The 26,041-nt window shown below is 41.7% G+C and overlaps 1 protein-coding gene across 6 annotated transcripts in view; it reads right to left on the bottom strand.

Annotated features, from left to right (window-relative positions):
• Window positions 1-26,041, bottom strand: part of Cemip2 (cell migration inducing hyaluronidase 2) — a 70,235-nt gene that overhangs the window by 17,509 nt on the left and 26,685 nt on the right. For all 6 annotated transcript variants that reach the window (XM_003472213.5, XM_063249786.1, XM_063249772.1 and 3 more), the window contains exons 6-17: window positions 21,821-22,009; window positions 19,984-20,153; window positions 18,352-18,561; window positions 17,795-18,000; window positions 17,475-17,544; window positions 14,273-14,401; window positions 11,243-11,331; window positions 7,724-7,855; window positions 6,630-6,665; window positions 5,507-5,662; window positions 3,773-3,950; window positions 1,525-1,740 (exon numbers count right to left, since the gene is read on the bottom strand). In XM_003472213.5, the coding sequence (XP_003472261.2) occupies window positions 1,525-1,740; window positions 3,773-3,950; window positions 5,507-5,662; window positions 6,630-6,665; window positions 7,724-7,855; window positions 11,243-11,331; window positions 14,273-14,401; window positions 17,475-17,544; window positions 17,795-18,000; window positions 18,352-18,561; window positions 19,984-20,153; window positions 21,821-22,009 (1,781 nt within the window). The remainder of the gene's footprint in view (window positions 1-1,524; window positions 1,741-3,772; window positions 3,951-5,506; window positions 5,663-6,629; window positions 6,666-7,723; window positions 7,856-11,242; window positions 11,332-14,272; window positions 14,402-17,474; window positions 17,545-17,794; window positions 18,001-18,351; window positions 18,562-19,983; window positions 20,154-21,820; window positions 22,010-26,041) is intronic.

Below are 26,041 nucleotides of genomic sequence, written 5' to 3'. Positions count from 1 at the left end.
GTCTCTATCCCTTTTAAGCTCTTTGTCTTGTTTATAGGTAAGAATCTGAACTTATTTTTAATGGTTTTAAAGGTAAGAATAACACTGTGTAGCAGTGGTGATTCAAAATCACAACAGTCACAAAATCTGCGCTACAGAGTTCCAGCGATAGGAAGATACAGTGGGGCTGGGCATGGTGGCACATGCCTGTAATCCCAGCACTTAGGCAGGCTGAGGCAGGAGGACTGCAACTCTGGGCCCAGCCTGGGAAATTCAGTGAGACCCTATTTCAAAATAAAAAATAAAATAAAATAAAAAGGGCTCAGGGTGAAGGTCCTGGGTTCAATCTCTAGTACTACCAAAAAATAAAAAGCTAAGCTCATAAAAACTATGTCAGATTGGGGGCTCAGAAGTCACAAGCAGCATCCCAGAACACCCGCTAGGTAGGAAAGTAAAGGTGGTCAGTGGAGGGGCAGGCCCACAGCACGGTCCTCCCCCAGGAGAAGCCCACGCTACAGGAGTGCATCTGAGCTCCATCCCCGCCTCCATCCACCACTCAGCCTCCAACGCTCTTCTCCATGCACCCTTCCATCATTCTCCCCCGGCAGCCCACTGCAAAAACCTCCCCAACTGTCTAAAATCGGCCCAGAATTGAAATTTTGGGCAATGGGAGCACTGCTATGTGGCCAATCCCATCCTGCAAACCTCTCTTACAAAACCCCTGTGACCACGGCCCCACCGCACCAGCAGCAGCAGCACCGTGCCACGCAGCCTGCGGACCACATGCTACACGCCCTCCAAGTATTGATGCTCGCGGTCATCAGACAGCCTCACAGCGGAGGAGCTGCTGCCCTCCTTCCGCACCCTCACAGAGTCCTCTCCCCTGGCCCAGCTCACACTCGGGAAATAATAAAGCTACGGTACACATGCCGGGAACTGGCTCTGAAGTCTGTGCGCTTAACTCCACTCACTACTTTGCCAGCCTCCTACAGAGTACCCATCAGTAAACACCCACCACCTAACCTCAGAGACGTTTCCCAGCCTGTGTCATCTCCTTCCCATAATCACAGATACTCTGTTGATTATTACAGTTATTTCCTTTGATTCCTTCCTTGTCCACTCGTTTTCAATTTCCAGCTCCGTCTACATCTCACTTTTCCATGTGACTCACCAATTTTCTGCCTCAAAAATCAGACTCCCTAACAAAGTAGATATAATGACCCTGAAATGAAAAGGATAAAAGTCCCCTCTAAGGGGACACAGCTTCCATGCCGCACTAAAACCTGAGCCAAGAAACACGGTTCTGACATCAGTGACCTCCCAACTGTGCGTAACCCGCAGCAAATCACTTCTCCCTGCTGACTTACTCTCTTGAGGTGAAGGGGTCCTTTCGGAGCAATTCTTTTTTTTTTTTCTTAATTTTATTTTAAAGAAACTCATACTTGAGAAAGCACCAAAGAGCAAAAGAAGTAAAAGTATCCCCTTCCCACAAGTAGTTCTGGCAGCAGCTGCAGAGCTCGGGCCTCAGCTGCTCCCTGCACCTACCTGGGCATAGGTGCCGCTGCAGACCACTGCGTTCCACTTGGTGACGTTGATGCAGCTCGGGTGGCGGATTAGGTAGTTGTCCATTCTGCCCACGTAAGCATCTCGGTAGCCCGTCACCGAGCCGTCAACATCATGGAAGATGGAATTCTTATCACCATCCAGCTCACAATCTTCAAACCAGGGACCGGGCTTTCCAAAAAAGACGTTCAGAGAGACCTGAGCAGTGAAAACCACGGACAGCACAAAGTGAGGACCACTGCCAACCTGCTATGCTGACTGCACATTGCTGCCAACAGTGAGACCTACCTAGGTTTTCTACTCAATCAAGGGAATGCTTGAGGGGAAAAACAAATACCAAAACCTCCAGGAGCTCTGGTGGGGCTTGATGGTTGTTCACACCTGTAATCCCAGCATTTGGGAGGCTGAAGCAGGAGGATCAGGATCGATGCAAGCCTGAGTCACAAAGTGAGTCCAAGGCCAGCTTGAACTCCATGGTGAGAACCCTGTCTCAAAAAGACCCCCCCACCCTGCTGCCAAAAAAAACCTCAATCTTTTTCCCACTTAAAAACTATTAGAAGTGGGGCTGGGGATTTAGCTCAGTGGCATAAGCACCTGCCTTGTAAGCAGGCGGTCGTGAGTTCGATCCTTGGTACCGATAAAAATGAAAAAGACAAAAAAAAAAAAAAAAAAAAAAAAACTATTAGAAGTCCATTAGCACTTTAAAAAGCTTCAGGCTAAAGCACTGGACATAAACCATAAGAATTCTCTTACAGTGTTACAATGGTAGGACTTTTACAGCATTAAATAAACTGCTTTTCAGTGTGACCAAGTCGCTGGTCACTAAACTCTATGCATGGAGGTCCATGTGCACGGCCAGCCTCCACACTGGAAAGGTGACCTTTCCTAAATGGCTGGGGATATAATTTAGTGGTACAATGATAAAGCCCTTGTGCAAAGCCTGGGGGAGGGGGGACAACCTGCCCTATTTACTGATGTGGGAAGCCATCTACTGTCTATTTCTAACCTATATGGCCCAAAAGAGAACCAACCAAGTGACGTGGGCACACCCATCTATACCCGTGCCTCAGCTCTTCTAGCAAGCCAGACTTCAACCTTTCTCAAGCTCTGCTTTCAACTGGACCACACCAGCGTTTATATTGAAATGTGAATGAAAGAACTGTGAGCTATGGTCCCGCTGTGGCTTTCTGGGGGAGCACAGTCACGGAATCCATGACACCAGCTCTCTCACGCCACTGCTGGTGTGGAGGTAGCAAACTGGTTAAAGCCTACTGGGACACAATCAGACTGTTCCATGCCTCGTGGGAGGACAGGCAGACGGTGTGACTGCTCAGAAAGCTACTTCCGTTGGCAGCTGTGACTCAGATCTGTAAAACTTTGGAGTTTTTATTAAAGATAAACCAAGTTCCCTCAGGCTATCACAGATGTCACCATCACACCTCCCCCATCCATGATAGCACAGGGTGGTCCACACTTCCAGCCCACTGGGCCAGAGCCCACTAAATCTCCATACAGGTATCTCCTGGCTTTTGTTCTACGCCCCTTAAAGCCAGAATGCTTCTGTGCTTGGTGTGCGGGATGGGCACACAATACCTGCCCTCTCGATTTAGCTAAATTGTAAATATGCTGTTTTTCCATTGTTGTGTGTTTTTCTTATTTTCTTATGTTCTTGGTTGCAGGTGAGTGAATGAACCCACAAAGGCAGAGAGCACAGGCCCAGACTAAGCTAGACCGAGCTTGGCGGGCACCGCTGCCCAGAAGCAGTGATTTCCGTATCTTCTCTGCAACCTCTATAAAGCCACCCAACAGGGCCTTCTATCAGGACCAGTTCTTACCACACTGCCCTCGGATTCTTCCTCAGCTCCAACTTCTATGCTCTTATTCCCTAGCATAGCCTTGGACAAAAATAATACCAGGCAGGACCCAGTCTCTCAGTGGAGCTGGGACCACTCTACAGCTTAGTCCACTGCGTTCCCCAAGAATCCTGTCCTTTGTTCCTGGAAAACTTTACAAGCCCCCAGTCATAGCTTCAAGTCCTTGTCCTGCTCAAGGGACATCTGAATTCAAAAATACATGCGATCACTGGTCACACCTTGAACTCAACAAGACAGAGTAGAGGGACTACAATTTGCTGTTTTATGCCTTTTCTGCCCTGTCATCAAGACTCAGTACCGATCCACTAAGCTGTCCCTCCCTCAGTCACCGACAGAAAACTTAAGAGCGTACTTACGTGTGGCCCGAACTTCACCAGGGAAATGTTATTCCTGGGGGTTATCTGCCAGGTATTCTTCATAAGGAAGCCAATTGCACTACTGTATCTATCGGGAGTCGGCACGTATTTTTTGAAAGTGCTTCTGGTGAGATGAATGGGTCCATCGTAAATCTGAAAGCCTCTTATTGGGAAAGTCCTGTTAAAGACACAAGGTTCTGTTCAGTGCATGTGGGCCGAGCTCTTGAACAGCACTTACTTGCTTTATAAATATTGCTTCATGTCCTGCAAGCACTCAGCAAAATTCCAGGGTACTGTGGTAACCAAGACAAGATCCCGGTGAAATGAAATAGGTGCTATAGTGGGAAAGACAGACAGACAGACGCACGCACGCACGCAAAACGGAAGGATAATTTCAGATGATCAGTGTTACGGAGGCACCAGGACACAGCTATATGATACACTGGCTGAGAAGAAGGCCCCACCTAGGGTAGATGGGGGCCTCTCCGAAGTGGCAACTCTGGCTTCCTTGTACTTACTCGGAGCCCAGTGTCACCAGGAAAATGCTATCCCAGTTAGGCTCCTTTGCTGGGGACGAGACTCAGTGGTACACTGGCTGCCTCCCATGGGCAAGCCCGGTGGGTTCCACACCCAGCACCACAGCAGGAAAAACCACAGCATCACGGTAATAAGCACAGCTGACAGTCTGTTTGTCCGGCTGCTGTGTCATGTCTCAGCTCAGTGTCCAGAGATGACATTAAGAACATGACTTTTGCTTTTTGCAGTACAAGACACTGAACCCAGGACCTTCACAATGAGCTGCATTCCCAGCCAGCCCTTTTTATATTTTATGACAGCGTTTCATTGAATTGCTAAGTTGCCCTGGATCCTCCTGCCTCAGCCTCCCAGGTCAGGATCACAGTGGCAAACGAGAGCACTGGCTCAGATGTGAGGCCTTTATAACAAGATTAAGTTTTCCCCTAAGTAAAATGAGGACAACTCCAGCTGAGTGCCAGAACTGAGGTACAGATGAATCAGTCAATAGCCCTTAAAAGCCCTGAAGAATCTTTTAATGACTGTGATCAGGACAACAGAAAACATGCCGAGCCCACCCTCACCTCCTCCAACATCTCAAACACTGTGAATTACATAGCTGCGGTGAGGCTTCGGGTCCACTCTGGCATCAGTCAGTACTCATTTTCTAGTACTTTTCAGTAGGTAATTTCCTTTTCCAGTGCCGATTTCTAAAAACCAACATCGCAAGTTGAGGGAAAACTGACCTAACATCATAGTTTATGGCTTGGCACCTCTTCTATGTCTCAGGAAAGGAAAACAAACAGAAAAAAAAAAAAGAGAGAGAGAGAGGCCGGGCATGGTGGCTCATGCCTGTAATCCCAGCACTCGGGAGGCTGAGGCAGGAGGATCGTTGCAATTTCGAGACCAGCCTGGGCTACAAAGTGAGCTCAAGGCCAGCCTGAATATATGGTGAGACCCTGCCTCAAAAAAAGACCAAAAAAAAAAAAAGATCGCCAGCTTATATAAGTCCTTATGTAAGAAACAAGATTGGCCTTTCTGTTTTAAAAAACTGATAATGGAATCTGTGGAATGGTTAATAACTGCACAAAACTTGATGAGGATACACATGATAATAGTAGTAGTGAGTTAAGAAAAAGAATCACAATAGATTCCAATGAATCTAAAGTTACTACTTAAAACTTGACTGGGGGTGGGTGTCCACGCGGTAGTGATCCTCACCTGTTCCGAGGTAATGTGCGAGGTTTCTGGTCAACTCCTCCGACGCCCATGTACTTGTTCTGACCACCGTGGAAGCCGTAATTCCTGCTCTCCCCAACGAAGAGGGACTCAGACACTTCCTGGCTAGACCCTTCGTCACTGGGGAAGCTCCCATCACTGTCAACATGAGGACAATCGTTAGCCCCTCTTCCACAGGAAACTTACACTCACCCCACGTGAAGGCACCTTGTAACTCAAAAAGCTAAAACTCTTCTAAAAAACAAATGGCACAGCCCAGAGACAGCACAAAGTCCTGAGCTCAATTCCTGGTATCAAAAAATAAAATAACCTAACACAAAATAGTAAAAACTAAAAAGCCAGGCATTTAGGTCAGTGGTAAATGTGCCAGCTTGGCAAATGTGAGGTCATGAGTCTGTTCTTATACAAAAATAAACAATAAAAAGCCAAGAGCTTCTAATACTCATTAATGCTTAGAAACTGCTTTTGGGGTGCAGGCACGAGACCTCAAACAGTCAAACAGTCCTTGTGCATGTTAGCCACGCACTCGGAAATTTCTTTTAAAATGTAAAAGTATCTCTTGTAAAGTATGGCTTATAGATTACATGTGAACAAAGGAAATTTAACTAATCAGCAGTAACATCATTCTCGACCAAGAATCCTGCAAATAAGAATGCAGCTGACCAGAACAATTAAATAAGCATGTTTAACATGGCCACTGGAGAACCAGCACCCACAGATAAATACACAACAACCAAAGTTTAGTTCTTCAAAGGTTACTGCTAAGTTAAAGTATATTCTAAGAAAAATACTAGTTTTTTAATCTCCTTGTGCTGCTTCTTCTCTTTCTTCCACTTTAAAAGACTTTTAATCTAAATCTCAGGTGCCTTTTTCTAAGCAAAAATTGTAATTGCCTTTCTTTTCTGGAATTCCAAGTACCACCTCAGTATGAATCTGATTAATCAATAAAAACGTATTTCTAGTCCTCTAGTGGTATCAAGAAGAGGGTGCTATTTTTTAAAATGCTAATAAATTATGAAATATTCCTGTGTTATTTCCCCTTTAAAGAAATGTTACCTGAGACCTTTAAAATAATGAAATACGCATTCTTTAAGCCATTACAAACCTGGCAAAGGTCAGTCCTATTCCGTTATCTGCAAATCTATAAGAGAAAAGAGAATACAAGAACATTTTAATTTACCATATCACATAAAAGGTAATTCAATTATTTACTTAGAAAATCTAGAAGGTCCTGATGTTTACTCTCTAAAAAAACAAAAAACTTTAATTTCTCAATTACTAATACACAAAGCACAAGCTGTGCATTCAGAGTATCTGATCTGAATGTGTGTCTTGCCAATTATTAGCTGTGTGACCTCAGGGAAGTGCCTCAACCTCTCTCCCCGCTAATATTCTCATTTATAATATAACCTTCTTTATAGAATTCTTGAGAACATCAAACACATTAAATTATTTCAAGTATTTAAAACAACACCAGAACACAGTAAGTAGTATGTAAGTATTAGTTAAAAATTTTTAGAATTATTTTTTAGAAAACAATTAGAGGACACCAAAGTTACTTCGACAGATTCAAAACAGTGCCAATTTTCTGGATGACAAAAGTCAAAAGACGGTACAATGTCAAGAAACTACTGCTCAGTGGCAGAAAAAAGCAGAACACTTTTTTTCTAGACTGCTAATTACCAGTCTCAGTGTGACATGCCTCACGCCTCTCTTAAAAATACACAAATGGGAAAAGAAGTGAGAGGCTTCCTGCCTCAAGTCACAGCAAGACATAAAAGTTAACAGATTATTAATGTGGAATTAGACAGCTTTTGTTTTGAATGGTAAAGGAAGAAAATCAGAAAAGCTTTAAGGCATATCCAAGAGGGGGAAAAAAAGGCCAGGTAGTTTCAAAACCATAATTTAGTGCTTCGACATAAAAACCATGCTTATTCTATAAAAAGCTCATCCCGAGTTTCTGTTCAGTCTCATCCAAAGCTCCCATGTCACTAGACAAGGTCAGTTTCAATAAAAGCACCAGGATGAGCCAATGTCAAACATTTGCAGTCTCCAACGCGATCACACTTTCCAGAGCTCATCCCGCCTGTGCCTATCCCAGGGAACGCCACTGAACTCTCAGCATATTCCACCAGGATTACAGAAATCCTTAACAAACACAGCACTGCTATCAGACAGGGCCACGTAAAGAATACCCACGCTGAGTTCTGAACGAGGATGTCTCCCCCTCTGATCCACGCCCCGTGGTCGTTGTTTTTAAAAGCAATGAGCCTGTCAATCACAGCAGCAACGCGAGGTTTCTCAGGATCTGCATCCTGATGAGGCCGAAATCTAAGGTTTACAAAACAAAGGAAATTAGCTAACTACAGTGATACACAGTAGGGTCAAAAAGTAAGACTTAAATTTAGCCAAAACAAACTAATTGAAAAAGATCTTAACACGAACCACTTAATTATTATATTTCAAAGAAAAAAATTACACTTATTTACACATGACTATCCAGGTAACTTCATAGCTTCTTAGTTTTTAAAATCAACTTATAAAGCAACACTATAAAACATTATAAGCGCAAAAATCACTTCCATTAAAACACGCATCCTCACCAGGAAATCTACATATCTGCACAAATTCTTAAATTACATGCTACGAGTATAAACTTATTGTATAACGTATTTCAATGTACATATAAGTGAACTGTAATATCAAGTTATGTGCTACTTAAATGTCTGAGACAGAACTCAGCTTAATAGCTTAAAATGCTTAAAATTAAATGTTATATTTGACTTTGTTAAAACAACTGAATTTTGCCTTATCTTTCTCCTTGCTCTAAAACATTTTGTAAGGTGCTTAATGTAAAAGTCAAAAACTTGGGAGCCAAAAATTGCCCAGTGTAACAACTCATATAATCCCATCAAACCACCACCTTGACAAGCTAGACAGAACTTTTCAAAACTAAATTCAGCACATTGTGATCTTTTGACCATGCAGTCGGGGTCACCCTTTGCACAAGGCTGCTAGCACACTTGCTGGCACACAGTAGGTACTCACTAAACGCAACATGGGAGAAGCAGCTCAGAAGAAAACACAGGAAGCAGTGTGGCCTGACCTGTGAAGTGAACTCGGCACTCATCCCCAAGCAAACTGGCCAGAGTGAGCGGCGAGAGAGCAGAGAGGCCAGCAAGTGTCAGCAAGGATATGGTTCTTCATCTGAATGCAATGGGAAGCTAAGGGAGGTGATGTGATCCTATTTCTTACAGTTCTTTCAGCAGACTGCTGGCTGCTATTGGAGAATGGACTGTACACCCAGGCTAGACTCTTTAGGCCAGAGGTATAACAGGGCGGCAGCAGTGGGGACGCAGCTGTATGTCGATCCTTACATTACGTGGCCCAGGACACTGGCCCTAGGTAGCTCTGACCTAAGCCAATACTTACAATGCCAAGCAGATAGAAGAGTTCTGCAAAGGCAGTATACACATTCTAAAAGGTGACCAAGAAAAGAGGAAGAGGAAGAAGAGAAAGAGGAACAGGAAGGGAGGGGAAGGCGGGCAGGACAGGAAAGGGGGGAGGTAAGGGGGGAAGGGAAGGAGCCCTGCAGCAATCTGTGGGTTACACCTGCCTCACCTTTCTTAATTTCCTGTCCATATAATTCAATCACCAGCTACTTGCTTTGCTACCCTTTATTCTCAATTACTTGCCCACTCGGTATACAGAAAATGCAGTTAACTGTTCCAATTTCTCGTTGTCATCTATGTGATTTCAGCACATTTCCTGGCCCTCCCTCAGTGACCCTTTGCTCTCAATAAAACCAATTGGTTCTAATGCTCCTTCATTTTTTTAGATGAAATTTACCAATTTCAAACAAAACGCTTTCTCGGGGTAAAGTTTTCCCTCTTAAGATCCTTTGGATTCCTGTAATTTCGCATCTTGAAAACAGAAGGAAAACTCGGTCTGAATAACTGGTGAGTCCGCTCCCGCTGAACAGACTGAGAATCTCCTGGATTCCGTGGCCTGGAGTTCAATTCCTAGGCTGGGTCACTACTTCTCTGTGCTGTATGATTTTTGTCCGTGTCTATACTGCGTGATACATGTGAGTATACTCTGTACATTAGTTCATAGAAAGATTAAGTGCACGCACAGCGGCCAAATGTCTTGTAGCTCTTTTTCTATAATCCATTCTTTTCAAGAACAAATTCCAAATAGAGTACAATGCCTTAATAATACGTATGCATTTATAAAACGATAACAGAAATAATGGAGTGCAGAGGAAAGATTACCACTTTCATATCACAACATCACATGGACACATTGGAGAAAGATCTCATACTATTATGAATAAAGTGTTTTATTGTCAAATATGGTTAAAATATTATGGGATTCTTAAAATATGTTTACTTATCTATTCATAAAAATATACACAAACACACCTTATACAAATTATTTAAGTAATTATTTAAGGCAAAAAAAGAGCCAAATTTGTTCTGCTTGGGATTCCCCTGGCAATGCTAACTTTGCAAACTACATACTCTTAACTCTACAGACTATAAAACTAAAAAGAACAGGAGCAACCTTCTAATACAAATTCCTTAACTTTTGTCAACTAATAACTGTCTTCTTGGTTCACTATTTGTTCTTGTCTATTTTCATCTTTGTCTTACATTTATCGTTTCTATTTTTCTAACCCATATGTTGACTATGACGTATCCAGTACCTTGAGTTTTATTTAAATAATGCCCAGTTTCTGGACTTCTCAAATGATATCTGACATTGCTATGAACTATTTTATTTCACTTGACCTTTGAGAAATCCTAATGAGTAATTTCTCAACCTTTCCCCAGTTTTCTCCTGACTTCACATTTCAGTAATGTATTGCAAAGATGCTGATTCACACTTAAATCAGATTCATCAGCCTACAGTATGGTTTCTGTTTCATTCCCTTAATACAATCAGGTCTGGCATTCTTTTCTTAAATGACTTTCAAAAGAGCCTATTCCAGTGTAGCACCCATTCAGCTCAATAAACTAGTCAACAGTCTGAAATATAAAAAAAGATATATATACCCAGCTTCTACTGAATATCACTTGCCGTCTTTTCCAGATAATCTGATTTCCATCTGAGCCATTTTATTTATTCTGGCTCACATACAGCATGTAAGAGAACGCTAAAGTAGGGCTGATGCATTTCCCACCCTGTACTCTGTGATTATGCAGCAGGGCTAACCTCTAAAGAGCCTGGCTAGGACTTGAATTGGAGACTACAAATAACCGAACCAGAACCAGCTTGATCATCAAACTGAGGGTTTTTTTCTTTGAAATAGAGTCAACAAAATGTTCCCTTTTGACCACTAAGTATAAATTCTATATGCTTTGGCTTTCAGGATTAGACTACCTCGACTTAGCTTAACATGTTTTTCCAATGAATCACTCCGCTCCAAATCTGAGATCGTCTTCCAACATCTCTCTTCTTTTTCTCTTTCTGTGACTCCCTCTAACAATTGCTCACTCGGAAAAGGTAGAGAAGTACCAACTTCCTCAGTGTGTGACTAAGAGAAACACCCAGGATCAGGACCAGAGACAGCAGGGTGCTTTTCTAAAACCCTTTTATGAATGTTTATCACTTCACTCTAAACATGCTACTGAAGAAGAGAATACCTCGTGCTTGATGGGACGTTGCACCGTGGCAAGGAAAGATTTGAGTGTGGTGCTGAAAAGCCAGCCATACCTTGCACTGTTATCCAAGCAGAGGTACTCCCTCGGGTCGGTGCCACTGGAGTTGGTGGTTTTGACACCTTTGTCAATAAACAAACCAGCCTGAAAAACATAAAAATGAGGCAAAAAGTAAATTTTAAATTATCGCTTCTACTCAAAAAAGTAGGGGAAAGATGTTAAACAGCAAACCATAGCAGCTACTTTCATGGATGGTTTTGTATTCATTCTATCACACAATGCCTGCTTGATGTATACACTGGTTAGTAAGTAGAATACATTTGTGCTCCTCCTAAAACAAACGCCATCAGGAAGGCATCGATTAAACAACTGCAGTCCTATGATAAGGACTGCACAAATGATAAGGAAAGAGAGGCACCACAGGAGGCTCTTTCTGGGGTGAAAGGGATTCACGGGAGTCTCCCAAAGGAAGTCACCTAGGTACGGCTGGGGAGGAATTAACCAGTCAAAAGAATGGGTTTGAACGAGCGGAAGCAGCTGAAGATTCAAGAGAAAAGTACTCAACCTGCACTGTGGTTCCTTCTTTGTTCCCCTCATAACAAGTGGGCCTGGCATTCTCCTAAACGACTTTCAACAGAGCCTATTATATGTAGCCTGTTCCATCCATAAACAGGCCTCATCACCCTGAAGTTTAAGAAAAATATGTACCCAAGTTCCACTGAATATCACTTTAGTTGCCATCTTTTCTAGATATTTTGGTTCCATCTGAGACACTTGATTTTGGCTCATATACAGCATGTAAGAGAACGCATTCGAAATGCTGATAAAGTCTAGCAATGAAACATAGCATGGACTAGATGAGAAAACAACCTGGGTACGCTAAGGAAACCCACAAAGGGGAGAAAAGTGAAGGAGGCTGGGGAAGCAAACATCAGATCGCAAAAGGCCGACAGAGTCAAAAGAACAGGAATTGAATAAAAAATGTCACAACCACTTACATTTTAAGGAGAAAAAAACGATAGCTAAGAGATGTAGAATTAATTGAAAGAAGTCAAAAAAGGTAAGAAATGAAATAGGAGATAACTCTGGCGACCCAAAAGAGAAATGAAATGACCTAGATTTGTGGCAGTCACAACAGAAAAAATCAGACAGAGTGAGAAAGTTTTATTAGGCAGCACTGTTTGTGACTGGGATGAGGGAAAGAGTAAGAGAAGCTCTTATTTTTTTATTTTAATTTGGGTAACTAGAGAACTAGTGGCTTCATTTGCTGAAATTGACATATAGGAATGACCCAGGCCCAAAAGGAAGGATTTCAGTTTTGGATATATACATATGATATACAACATCTATATATTATAGATAGATATAATATCTACTTGAACATATATATCTGAATGTCTATTTAAATACACACACACACACACACACACACACACACACACACACACACATATATGAAATGCATCCCTGAGACACTGAAATGGAACCCAGTAGGTAGTCAAATAAATGTAATCAACTAGACTAACACAGACTCGGGAGCCATCAGTAACTGAAGCCTCAGGAAGGGTGTGCGTGTGCGTGTGCGCGTGCGTGCGTGTGTGTGTGTGTGTGTGTGTGTGTGTGTGTGTGTGTTGGTTTATGAGTGACCCCACCGGGGCAAATTCTTTTTGAAGACTCCAATGGTTCAATTTCCTTTAACCATTATTTTATCCTGTAGTGTTATTCCCAAACTTAACAAATTAAAACCTAACCAACCAGTCATATTATTTGGATTCTCACAATTAATAAGAGACTACCGCATCATTATTATGTTTGACACTAAAAAATTAGGAAGATGTGCTTTTCTGACATTTATAATCTTTTAATTGAAGATTTTCACCTTGAAATGCTACTTTCAATAATTATTTGTCTTAATCAACTATTTAGCTCATAAAAACCACAGCAGGGGTTTATCCTCTCTCCGGTCTTCATCAACCAATTCTAAGCTCTTTAAACTATCACCTACTTATGTTTTGAAAGACTCTCTTACTAGAGAGGATTACATGGAGAGGATTAACTAAACTTTGGTAGGAGTGCCACCAGCGCGAGGACCTGGGCATCACATATATGATGGAAATATGAAAGTGCCTTTAAGCACAAAAAAAGCCACAAGTGCTTATCCACAAGAAGGGCACCAGTGAGTGCTGAATAGCAGGAAAACTGATGCTTCCGATTGGGTGTGTAGATGATTCCATCTGTATCTGCTTCAGTTAGGCCAAAGATTCTTAAGCAATATTTCACTATTTATGTAACCAGCATTAAATGCTCAGGAGGACACCTGACCAGCACTGTGAACAGAGAAAGATGGGCGTTGAACCCTCAGATTACATGATCTAACGTGTATCTCTCCAGAACCACAGGACACCAGAGATCACAAAGACAGTGTGGGAGTAGGCAGGGGCAAGAGAGCAGAGGAGGTCCCAAGGACAAGATCCATGACTTAATCAAACACATGTGCACATGCATGCTGCGCTTCGGTGAGCCCTGGCAGATGCCGTGTGCACAGCCTGAATACAGAAGGCTCGCTGCCCTTTTTGCTTTTGCTTTTTCAATTATTATTCTCTGGTGACGCATTATTCTCTGGTGACAAGTTCCACCAGAAGTGCTGTTTCTAAGCTGTAACCTGGCATTGCCTGAAAATATTCACCAAGTACAAGTGTTAGAAACCCGATCCCCAGAGCCATGGAGCTGGGCATGGCCCCTCCCAGGAGACCTTTGGGTCCCGAGAGGCGCCATCCTCAAGGACAGACTAGCGCAGACCACAGAGAGGACTGGGAAGGCTGCCGGCTTCCTCTCTTCCACTCTCACGCACCCTCACTTTGTTCTTGAGCTGTGGATCAATGCAGCAAGGAGGCCTGCACCAGACGTTAGGCCCTCGATCGGGCTTCGCAGCCCCAGAATCACAAGCCAAGTATGCTTGTTGGTCTTCACTATAAATTACCCAGTCTGCAATGTTTTGTTAAGCAGCACAGGAGGGAATGAGAGATGATCCCTCCTTTAAATATTGTAAGTAGTATGCGCTGATTGTGAAAATTCAGAAACCTACCTTAAAACTCGAATGGACCCTGTTGTTATAAAATATTCCCAGTGGAGTGAGCTCTGGTTTTGCTAAGAGCTGTAACCCACTGGACTCCCCCGTAGCCTCTTTGTGGAATAAATACCATATTCCAGCATCCTATAATGAAAACACAGATTAATAAAAGCCTTAGTTTATAAAGCCACTCTGTGAAATGCCCTCAAAAATAATTGCTTTGCAAGCAAGTTTAATCTTCTTAAAACAAACATTTCATTGTTTCAGGTTCAGAATCAACTATGAGAAGCTGCACACATCTAGCATCCTCAAAGCAATTACATCATGCATATTTTTAAAAAGCAAATTTAATGTTCCTCATAAGCCTGGGGAAAAAAGTGATTGGCTGATAGCAAAATTTACTTTCAAAACAACTTTCCCATCACTATCTACCTTAAAATGTTATACAGAATGCAAACCAAAACAACCAGAACAGCACAGCCTGTAAGCAGCATGGTTCTCTGGTTTTCCTCCAGACCTGATCAATCGATGAGTCATGCCTATTAAACAGCTGTCCACCAACATGCAGCACTCACTGCCTTCTTTCAAGCAACTCCAATGGCCTTCCTGTCCCAAGGCAAATTTTTGCCAAAGAGGGAGAAAAAAAAACCCCTACCACACACATGAATTAGTATGCTGTCTCAAACTGGACCCTGTCTGCTCAATTTCAGTATTACTGCTCCTAACAGGAGTAGAATAGTTTAAAATTTTTTGACACTCTAAAAGAAACATGAAAATAGAAATAAATGTTCTTAATTTCTGTGACTATTTACTTCTCAAGTGAATTAAAAAGCCAACCCAATGTAAAGGATAACTTCAATGTAAAGGATTTTGGGTGTTTGGTTACACAGGTTGTTAAAACCTAAACACACACTGTAAAAGGATACTCTTATTTCAAACTCAGCAAACATTCATTTAGTGCCTACTACCTGCTGGGTGTACAGTGAAACAGTGTATGGTCCTGTGCCAAATACACCGATAATTCAAATGCATGTGATAGCTTTCACATTAGTCTTTAGGAGGACAGAGAAAAAGGATACACTATGGAAGCACACACACATCCATGCCAAAAAGAATGGAATATTTCACATTTTTTTACGACAAAAGTTTACAAATGGGTCCCAATTAAAAAAAAAAAAAAAAAACTAATCTAAAAAATGTCTGCAGTTTGAGCACAAAACAATTCAACAGAAGATGACTTAAAAGAACTGCTGAAAGGCTCCACATCCCAGCCCTGCAAGCTGAGGGTGGCACGGATCCTCCTGGGTGACATGGAGTTGGGATGGGGAGTGGGTAGCAGCTGTTTCCTGTGAAGCACTGTGATGTCCAAACAGGTAAGGGAGCTCTGGCAGAGCCAATGAAGAAAAGATCCCATTGATGCTGGGAGGAAAGCCCTGCCAACCACTGGCTTCCCTGGAGCAGCTGCTTCACAGGAGCAGGAATGCACAGGACAAAAAAGCAGAACATACAGGAGATGCTTTCCTGCTCCTCACCTGAGCCCCAGGAGGGGCACCTGGCAACCACGGCTTACATTTTCATAGACTATTTGTAATGTCCCTTATACTTCAGATCCTGACTACAGAAAAGAGCTCAGAGAAGGCTTGTGGCTTCAGATTCACAGTGTGACAAGGTCAGAAGCTGGCAGGGGCAAAGTACAGAGCCATCTCTCACTCATCGCTGCCTGGTGAGAAACTCCCAGTGCAGACCTCACGCAAGCTCAATGGATACTTGAAGGAAAATGATGGCTGAAAACCGGAAAAGATGTGATGTCTAGATCTCTGGCCTATGAAGTAAGAATCCTCAGATGGGCCTTCTCATGAGCCGAGGGTTGCCACATGGAATGGGAAAAGAATCAAGAAGCCAAACCATGCTTGCCCGTGAGCCAGCCAGTGCACAGGCTGGGAGACAAGAAGAGCAACCGCTCACCCTACCCCATAAGCAACTGGCTGATTCGGAGGAACTCAGGCTGACAGGACAGCAACTGAAGCAAAAAACAAACACTTATTGTCTGTATTATCTGACTGACTTTGTAGGCCTAAAGCTGTTGGTCTGAGCATCTATTTGGAGAATAACAATGCATTACAGCAACTATGGGAGATTTCCTTCTGTATTGTTTTTGAAATCCAAGGTTTTGTTCTATTTTAATGTTTTGTTTTATTTCTGTAGCTGGTAACCTGAGCAACTATTCTGAAGATAGCAATATGCAATATAACAACCACTGTTAAATTCACAGTGTTCACTGTGAATTCACTGTTAAATTCACATATCATTTTGTTTTGTTTTGTTTCATTTTGCTTTTGTTGTTTTGGTTTGCTTCTTGGTTTTTCTTTCTTTTTCCTTTTTAAAACAAAAAAAAAAAATTCTTTTATGGCAAGGATGTCAGACTACATTTAATGCTTTCAAAAAGTCACAGGGGCTGGGGATTTAGCTCAGCGGCCTAAGCACCTGCCTTGCAAGCAGGCGGTCATGAGTTCAATTCCTGGTACTGATAAAAAAGAAAAAGACCAAAAAAAAGTCACAGATGTGAGCTCAACCATTACCCACCAACACCTGTACCCTCGCTACCTCAAAGACACAAACACTTCCTTCAACCAATCGTTCACTTAGTGCTTAGAAATGATGCTAGTCGCTTCCTTCCATTCAAACATTTTAAATACTCACGAGGTACAGACATGAACATTTAAGTATTACAGCAATGTTTGCAATTTTGTACAGGATTTTTCATCCCATGTACAATCTTAATAGTACAATGTCTTAAAAGGGTTCACTTATGCCTTAAATTAGGAGCCCTGAATTATACTCAATTGTAAATGTAAGTTTCTCCAGATTTATCCATTGGACACATCTATCACCTAAAAATAATCCATTAATCCTCTTAAAAATTAATCTTAGGTGTGTGTGCGTGTGCGCGCATGTCTTAACTCAAGGCACGTAGTTCACTGATGGCATAGAGCTGAGATTTTAGCTGCTTTATCAAGATGAAATTTCCAAACAGAACCCCTACATTTAGTGACCAGAGTGATGGCTATCACAGCATTCTACAGATCAATCCACTTGTATAAGCAAAAGCTGAGGCTTTCCTGGTTCATCAGCACCAGAAACAAAAATGATCAGCGTCACACTGGGAAAATGTGAAAAGCCAGAAAGACCATGCAAAACACACTTTAATACTACTTACCTGGGAGCCTGCAGCTGCATTATTAATCAGATTATTGTTGGGATGAGCAATCCAGAAAGTAGAAACAGCCCTGCAAGGCATTGTCAAAGGTGATTTAAACATTCTTCAGAAAATCCTGCCCGCACTGGAGATTTAGCTCAGGGGCATAAGCGCCTGCCTTGCAAGCAAGCAGTCATGAGTACCTGGTGCCGATAAAAATGAAAAAGACCAAAAAAAAAAAAAAAGAAAGAAAATCCTGCCCGCAAACAGCTTTCCCACAACATCTTCCCCCAGGTCAAAGGCTTGATCATCACACACATGATCTCTCAGTCATTACTCACATACAGTCCGTGGCAGGCACAGGGACATAATTTCCAAACACTCGGTCTCGTATGGCAGTGCACATGGAGTTGTTCCTATCGGTGGGGAGGAGAGTGCCTGGCTTGGTGAGCAGCCCGAGATTGTGGAACAAAGTATTCCTCTGTTCAACACCATCTTCCAAAAAGAAACAATGACCTAGTGTGTCAAATCCAATGGTGTCCTTTATCTGCAGAAACACAAGTATACAGTGTCACTGGTAACAAGACTGATTAAGATGTAAGTGACAATTGCTACTCAATTTAACACACTCAGTACAAGTGCAAAAAGACGTTTTTAATCTTGGCAGAATGGATGAAGTCAAATGTTAGGGTTCATTTCCCCCTTAGAAGAGTATGTTGGATGGTAAAAAAATCGTAGGCTTCCTCCAGATAAACAGCAGAATCCTCAGTAAGAGTAGGTGACAGCAAGGCACTCGATAAAATAGTTTCCTTATGAAGAAACGAGAAGGCAGAGAATCAAAGGCAGTTCCCATGACAGTGATCAGTGACACCTGCCGTCTGAGTCGGGGCCTACTTACTAGCAAGCCGTGAGTCCCATGCACTGTGATGCACCTGGAGAAGCTGTGATGGATGGACAGGCCATCCACAGACGTCGGGTGCCTGTACCCCCCTCGGTAGTCCACGTCTCCGCACAGGTGGAAATGTACCGGGTACCGCCCCAGGTGCTGCTGACCCATATGTTTCAATTCCACGTAAGAAAGATGGACTGAAGTAAAATTCTTCTTTATCTGTCAGACAAGGAAACCAAAATCAGAACAAGAACACAGCAAACAAATGAATAGAAGTGTTTTAATAGAAACACCTTAGGTAGGGGTGCATTAAAACTTTACTTTTTTTAGCATTCTGTTTTCCCACATCTCCAGTTAATAATTCAGCAAATGGCTTTTTACACAGATGTATGCTTTTACAAGTCACAGAGTTTCTAACTTGAAACATGGGTATAACCAAGAAAGTCACAAAAATGACCTGCTCAAATATAGATGTTCCTGAATGAATAAAAATAAGGTTATGTTCTGATAAAATCATTGCTCATCTGAAAATCCTCTTTTACGTCAAAAATGCATTTATGGTGCCTAACTTACTAAACATCACCGTTTAACAAAACAGCACACTGTAGAGTCCGGGTTGTCACCCCTGGAGATCACAAGCTGACTAGGAGTTGCCGAGCACTTAAATACCCAAGTGCCTTATCACTAGTATGGGAACATCAAAATTGTGAACCAGAAGTAAGGTGTCCACTACATGCGTGTCATTTGTATGCTATCTTTAAAATGGACAAATTAGAGTCAGGGACTCTGTGTATTACAGTCACTCTTAAGTCTTTACCTAGTTCTTTCTAAACCCAACGGCTACTTGATATTACTTATATCTAAATGTAAATGCTCTACAGTGTTTTAGATTAGCACATAATATTGTTTGTATGAATCCTTTTTAAAATTCCTTTATGACCCAAAGTTTGGACACGCTCAGTGTTTAAACAATGTACTTTTAATCTTATAACTAAAAGCAAGAGACTAAGGCTGCCCAACAGTTCCGAAAAATGAGTGCAACATGGCAGACTAACATGCACATCCAAAGCACAGACCTGAAGTGCAACAGCTTAGGTATATAATACTGTGTAACACAGGGGAAGAGCTCAATATTTTTACATGGTAAAAATCTGTACATGAAAGAGTATTTTACAGAGGTGTATCTTATGTGTGCATATTAGCATTGCTTACTCTTTAGTAATACACCTTTAAAAGAACTGATTCTTTCAGAAACTTCATGCATGGACACCAAAGACCATTTATGTTTTTCTCTCTATAGAACTGGGTCTTTCCCAACATATCAGTTTAATTCTTGCTGGAACAATTCTTTTTTTTTTTTTTTCCAGTACCGGGGATCGAACTCTTGACTGCCTGCTTGCAAGACAGGTGCTTATGCCACTGAGCTAAATCCCAGCCCCTGGAACAATTCTTAAATAGTCAAACTACAAGTCCAGGTAAGGTACAACATTCTGTTTTAACTTTTTAAAAGTGCCTCATGATATTTAAAAGAGAAATACAACATGACTTCTCTTAATACTGAAATACATTTCACTTGAAAGTGTCTTCATATGTATGTGCACAGAAACAGGGATTTCAAAGAAATCAAGTCCTTTCACCTACCAAGACATGTCCCCCAAAGGTATCATAATCGAAGAACTGGCACTGATTTTCAGCATAACATGCGTCCTCCATTTCTCCTTGGATCACAATATTCCGAGTAAGAATTCCAACTTCTGCTCTCATGTCCACGCCATCTATGATCTCCCCCATGTGCAGGAACTGCGGAGTTTCTGATTGAGGGAAAAAAAGAATATTGGAGCAAAAACCAAAAACAGGAGCCACTTCCACAGAGACATTCTTCTTTACTCTATAGCCGTAGAGCATTTCAACAACTTACTGCCTGCTCTCATTCCTGAATACTTCTCAATCACTGAATTCTAGGGGGCAGCGATTTGAAAGACGACCTCGTCCAATCACCTGCCCACAGCCTGAATCCTCACTACCGCTTGCTCTGCCAGTCCTTAAGCCCAGGCGCTGACAGAAAGCCTGCTCCTTCCTGAAGCTCCCCAGTCTAACAATGCACACTGTTTCCAATTCCTGCACTCTGAGAGCATGGAAGAGCCAGCTGCAGGTAAGTTCATAGGAACAAAAGATTTTACAGATAGTGATATCAGAGCATGAAGTTTTCACGCTTCTATTTCAGAGCTACAGTAATCTGCATCTGGAAAAGACCCACACAGAAATCACTATCTTTTCTTGCCTATTTACTTTTGATATTTAATCGCATTGTAAGTTCTTTTAAATTTCTATCTTTACTGGAAGTTCCTAAGTTTTTAATAATGCATTTTTCTCTGATAGGCTTAGTGTCACGTAGGCTAACTGACAACAATACATATCTAAAAAAACACAAACAGTAATGCTAGCCGGTGTCACCAGACTTTTAGGTGGTCTCTCACTTTTGAATTTTAGGTTTATGTCTGTGCGTTGCTTATGCCGATGATCCGTTTACATATTATTAAACATCAGAGCCGAGTGTGGTAGTATACATCTGTAATCCCAGCTACAGAGGAGGTTGAAACAGGAAGATTACAAGTCTGAGGCCAGTTTAAGCAATTTAATGAGACCTTGACTCAAAATAAAAAGAGCTCAGTGGTCCTTGGGTTCAATCCTCAGTACTAGAGGGGGAGGGTATTTTTCAAGATCATAGTAGAAAGTAAAAGTCTTTGAAAAATACCTATTTGGTTCCATTTTAAATACTAATGAGTTCTCTTAATAAACAAAACATTTAAAACCCTTGTAATTTTTTTTTAATGAAGAAAGACTTGTACTTCAAAATTGATCTAGTTGATAATTGGACTACTACACTGTAGTGCAAAATTTGTAAGATTATAAAGGGCCTTGGAAAAATCTATTCATCTAATCCAGGTTTTTGGTTTTGTTTTTTTAAACCAAGAAAGTGAGGCACACAAACACTGATTTGCTAGCTATGTATCATTAATGGCAAAACTACGATACAATCCTCTGGGATCCAGAGTTTAATGAACCCCATTGCTAAGACTTTTTGTTTTGTTCTGAGACAGGGTCTCACAATGTAGCTCAGTTCAATGTGAGCTTGAACTCACTATGCAGCTCAGGCTGGCCTCAAACTCATGGCAATCCTCCTGCCTCGGCCTCCTGAGTGCTGGGATTATAGGCATTGGCCACCACCCCACTAAGATTTTTTTTTTTTTTTTTTTTAATCAGTACCAGGGATCAAACTCACGACTGCACGCTTGCAAGGCAGGCGCTTATGCTGCTGAGCTAAATCCGGCCCCAAGGTTTTTATTATTGATGATGATAATATTAACTATCAGTGCTGCTGCTGATGATGATCATGACAATGATGATGATGGAGTCCAAGAGTCAAGTTCCAAGAAAAGAGTGTTCTGCCTACACAGTATTCTGAGCATCTTAATACCTTTGACCTTGACCTGAAATTGGCTACACTCCGGACAGGGGAGAAGCGTGAACTCCTCAGCTTGGTACATGGAATAATCTGTGCTTGCAACCACAATCCGCTCTCCCGGCTGCCAACTGCTAACGTCGTCCAGCAGGTGAAGCTTCACTCCATCCACAATCTCCACCCGGAAACCTGAAAGCGAAACCCCTACACCAAAAACAGAAAAAAGAAAATATACATCAATAGAATTTTTTTTTTCTAAAAGCTCTCCTCTCCTTGATTCATAAATCAAAAGATAAGGTAAACACAATTCAGCGATTTTTTTTATTAATGCTAAGCATGTGCCAGTGTGTCTGTAGATATAAATAACAAAAACATGAAAATACAGACCCTAGCCCTCAAGGAAAGAGAGCTCCATGCAATCCTAGCTGGGATGCTGGACATTGCCTAGTAAAATATTCTTTTAAATCTTTTAAGCCTCAATTTCCAGATCCCTTGTATTTCAGCTCAGTGGTAGAAGTAAAATCCTGTCCTCAACCTTAACATGGAACAAGAACACATCACTCTTGAGTGACAGAAGCGTCCATGCACAGAACAGATCTGTGTGGAATCAATGCTCCAGCCCTCGGTTTGATCTAGCATTGAAGAGACAGCTCTTCAGCACACAGTCTCAACATTAGCTCAGAAAATGATTCATTTCTGTGTCTTTATGTTTTCTCCTTCTCCAAATAAAGAAGAGAAATTTATTCTTCCCAGTTCTAGAGACAATGAAGCCCAAGGTCAAGCCACCCACAAAGTCAGTGTTTGGTCAAGGCGAGTCACCTCCTCTTCTGAGTCCTCAACAAGGTGCCAGGGCATACACAGGTGCTTTTACCTAAAATGTCCTTCCACTCTGATCTACCAGTCAAGACACCATTCACCTTCATAAACTCCAGGCAGATCTTTAAAGATTCCCCAGTCTTCGCTGCCAAACTAACATTTCTTTCTGGGCTCATGCACTGCCTTAAGTATGAGTCTTTCCTTCCCAGCAGTGGGAGGAAGACAGCCCACCTCCCTGAAGTCGGTAGGTGAGGCCGCCCTGGAGTCACTGCTGTCTCCGCTGCAGTGCAGAGGTCCGCTGATGATGAGTGAGAACTGCTAATGGACTAATCTCTCCTAACACCTCCTTTGAAATTCAGAACTTATTCTCAAGTCTACTACCAGACCCTGTCCCATTTGTAAGAGATCTGCCCCTCGATTCCTTCTGTCCATCCTTTATTATGCTCCTTGTTGTACTTGCTGTATCCACTAAGAGACGCTACACAGCAGTGATGGGGAGCCTCGCAGAGCTTTCAATGATAACGAACAGTCCACTGCAGCACATCTGCCTTAGCTTCGCCACCACTGCTATGTGGCATTTAAGCGTGGGTGTCTTGATTCACGCACACAACAGCTTATTTTCCAGGTGTATCCACTGTCCTACCAATGTTTCCAACTTGTCCTTCTTTATAGCCAAGTAGTTTTCCATTATGATCCAGAGCAAGAGAAGTGGGGAGAGGAACATAAGTAAAATGAAGATCTACCATGTCCAAGAGCCTAACAACCTCAGTAAATATAAGTCATATATCTCCTAGACAGGAGCTAGGATTCATAATATCAGTAAGAACAAAAATAGAGATTTAGAGAAGGAGGGAGAAAAATGGATGGGAAGGGCAAGAGAATTAATTTTAAAAAAATAAGCTATTAATGATGCACAGCAGCCGCTCCCAAGGTGACTGTAAACTTCATGTACGAGTAAGAAAAAAAACCTGGTTGTCAATTACATAAACAGGAACCCAAGCTAACCCAGGTTAATCATCACTTACATTTCTTTCATATGCAACCTGATAAAGAAGCATTTCCTGCTTCTAAATGTCTATGATGTTCTCTGCCTGATTCAAAAGCTCATCTCACAGTAATGCACAGCTACTTTATAGCATCCGTAGAGAAGGGAAAACCTTACTGCCACCTTGTAAAGACAGTTATTTTATAAATACATGTACTTCTCCATCTACCTACCCAACTACATACCACCCCGGAACTAAGATGACTCTAAAGCACAACGACGTAAGCTAAAGAATACATTTACTGAGATTAGTAGCATCTGAAGAAGAAAATTCAGATAAGGAACCAGGAATAATATAAATAGCCTTCAAGTGTTAAGCCCACCACCCAGATAAAACTGAACATGGCAAACTCTTGGATTCTGTTCTTTGAGATTCCAAACTGCCTTGCTTTTATACTTTTACCAAGCATATATCACACACAACCTAATAAACAATACATTTTTTTTTAATTTCCTGCATCTAAATACCAAAGCCTATAATGGGATTTTTATCCCAGTAGTGATACAAATAATAATCCTAACAATTATAATAACACCTAACATCTGTTGGAATTTTACATGTATAATAACCTTTATAAAACCACCATCAGAGATTAGAAAAAATTATATTCCTTAGAAATATAGCAACCAAAGTCCTAGGCGTTTGAATAACAACTAAAACAGCAGCTAAATAAAGGTGGCTTCCAGAACTGAATTTTAACCTACTGCCAGAACCCAAGTTTTTACTCTATGTTATACTGTCTTCTGTCTTTTAAGAATAAAAAGGCAGCTTAAAAACAAAGATTTAAAAAAAAAAATTCATGGATTGGGGATTAAGAGTAGCAGCATAAGTGCCTGCCTAGCAAGCACAAGATCCTGAGTTCGATCCCCAGCACCAAAAAAAAACAATTCATGGGAGCAACAATCATTTCCCAAAATGTGAAGTTTTACCCAAAAAGAATGAAAGAAAAAAAAAATTCCTGTCTTAAAAAAGAACTAGAAAACACTGTTTTATGTAAAACTTCAATACTTCTTCAAAAAGATGACTACTAGATAAGTACTGAGATGACTACTAGGTAAGTACTGACTTGAAAGATCACTTATCTGTTAAAAAATAAAATTAAATAGAAAAGATTACACTGCTCAGTAATTCACTTTTTTTTCTTGCTTTAGAAGAAAATTCTGCCTGAGGTTACCTCTTATTAGCACTACTAACTGGAAACTTAAAAGGAAGTCAGTTCAGTCTCCCGGCTTCCTGGAGAGAATGTCCACCTTTTCCAGGGAGTAAGAGTCACGGGAACATGGGATGAGACAATGGCCTATGACACACAGCTCGGATGGCCCTCGCCCAGGAAGGAGGGGCCCTGGTACTGTGGGAATAAAGATGACATTTCCTACACAGGAAGGGCTGACTTAAGATGGGTCAGGAATCATCCACTTCCTGGAAGCAGGCGGTAAACTCCTCTCAAAGGAGCAAACCCTGCTCAGGGGAGCTCCTCACCTGCCTGGACCTTTTGCCAAAGGCAACAACAGTGTAGAACAAGTGGCCTTCTGGTGGGAAGGAGAAAGCTGGACCATGCCTTCCTACCTGACAGCACTGTCTCACCCCAAACCCAGGTTTCTTGGAGGCCACATGAAAATGTTCCAGTTGCACTCTAAAGACTCTATCTGCTATTAAGCGAAAGACAGTCCTTAAACACAGTGACTGAAATAAACCACTGTAACTCAAGTCCCTCTGCACCATCAACACGTCTTCTTACCGCACACACTGCACTGGAAACTCCACATCTTCACATCTGCTACCCTTGGCAGCCCTACATGCAGGTTTCCTGTGGCCCTATTCATCAGACAGGTAATGAGATTTAGGGAGTAAAATCAGTAAGTGAAAGAGCTGGGGCAGGAGTCCCAACATTCTGTCACCAGAAATCCTTATTAGTAAACACTTTGTCACATTGCTGCTTGAAATAGAGGTAGGATCCCAGTGTAAACAAAGCTTTGTGGGCAGTTAGAGACGCAATTAGTGCCCCTTGATTTTACTCACTCTATGTTAATCTGGTAACATATTTACTTGGAAAAGAAAGGTGGCAGCCACACACAGCAAGATAAGTAAACCATAAAATTTCACAGTGGCCTTCAAAGAAAAAATCAGGGGCTCCCCAAACAACCTGTGCCAGAATTAAAACATGTATTCTAATAACATTTGAAGACATAAAATAACTATTTTAGGAAAATGAGTCAAAACAAAAAAAATAGGGAGAATATACGTAAGACTTCTTTAAATCCTAGAACACTGTGCAATAAAATAATTATCTGAAAAAATGGGCTGAAGATTCACTTTTAGTGTGTAGCTCTCCTGTTTTCGATTTGTCCATAGATAAATGTGTTAGCTGTATCAG

Source organism: Cavia porcellus, unplaced genomic scaffold, assembly GCF_034190915.1.
Source record: "Cavia porcellus strain 051 isolate PalLab524CR breed Dunkin Hartley unplaced genomic scaffold, mCavPor4.1 scaffold_1, whole genome shotgun sequence".
Taxonomy (NCBI): domain Eukaryota; kingdom Metazoa; phylum Chordata; class Mammalia; order Rodentia; family Caviidae; genus Cavia; species Cavia porcellus.
This window is presented reverse-complemented; position numbering and strand designations above follow the sequence as displayed.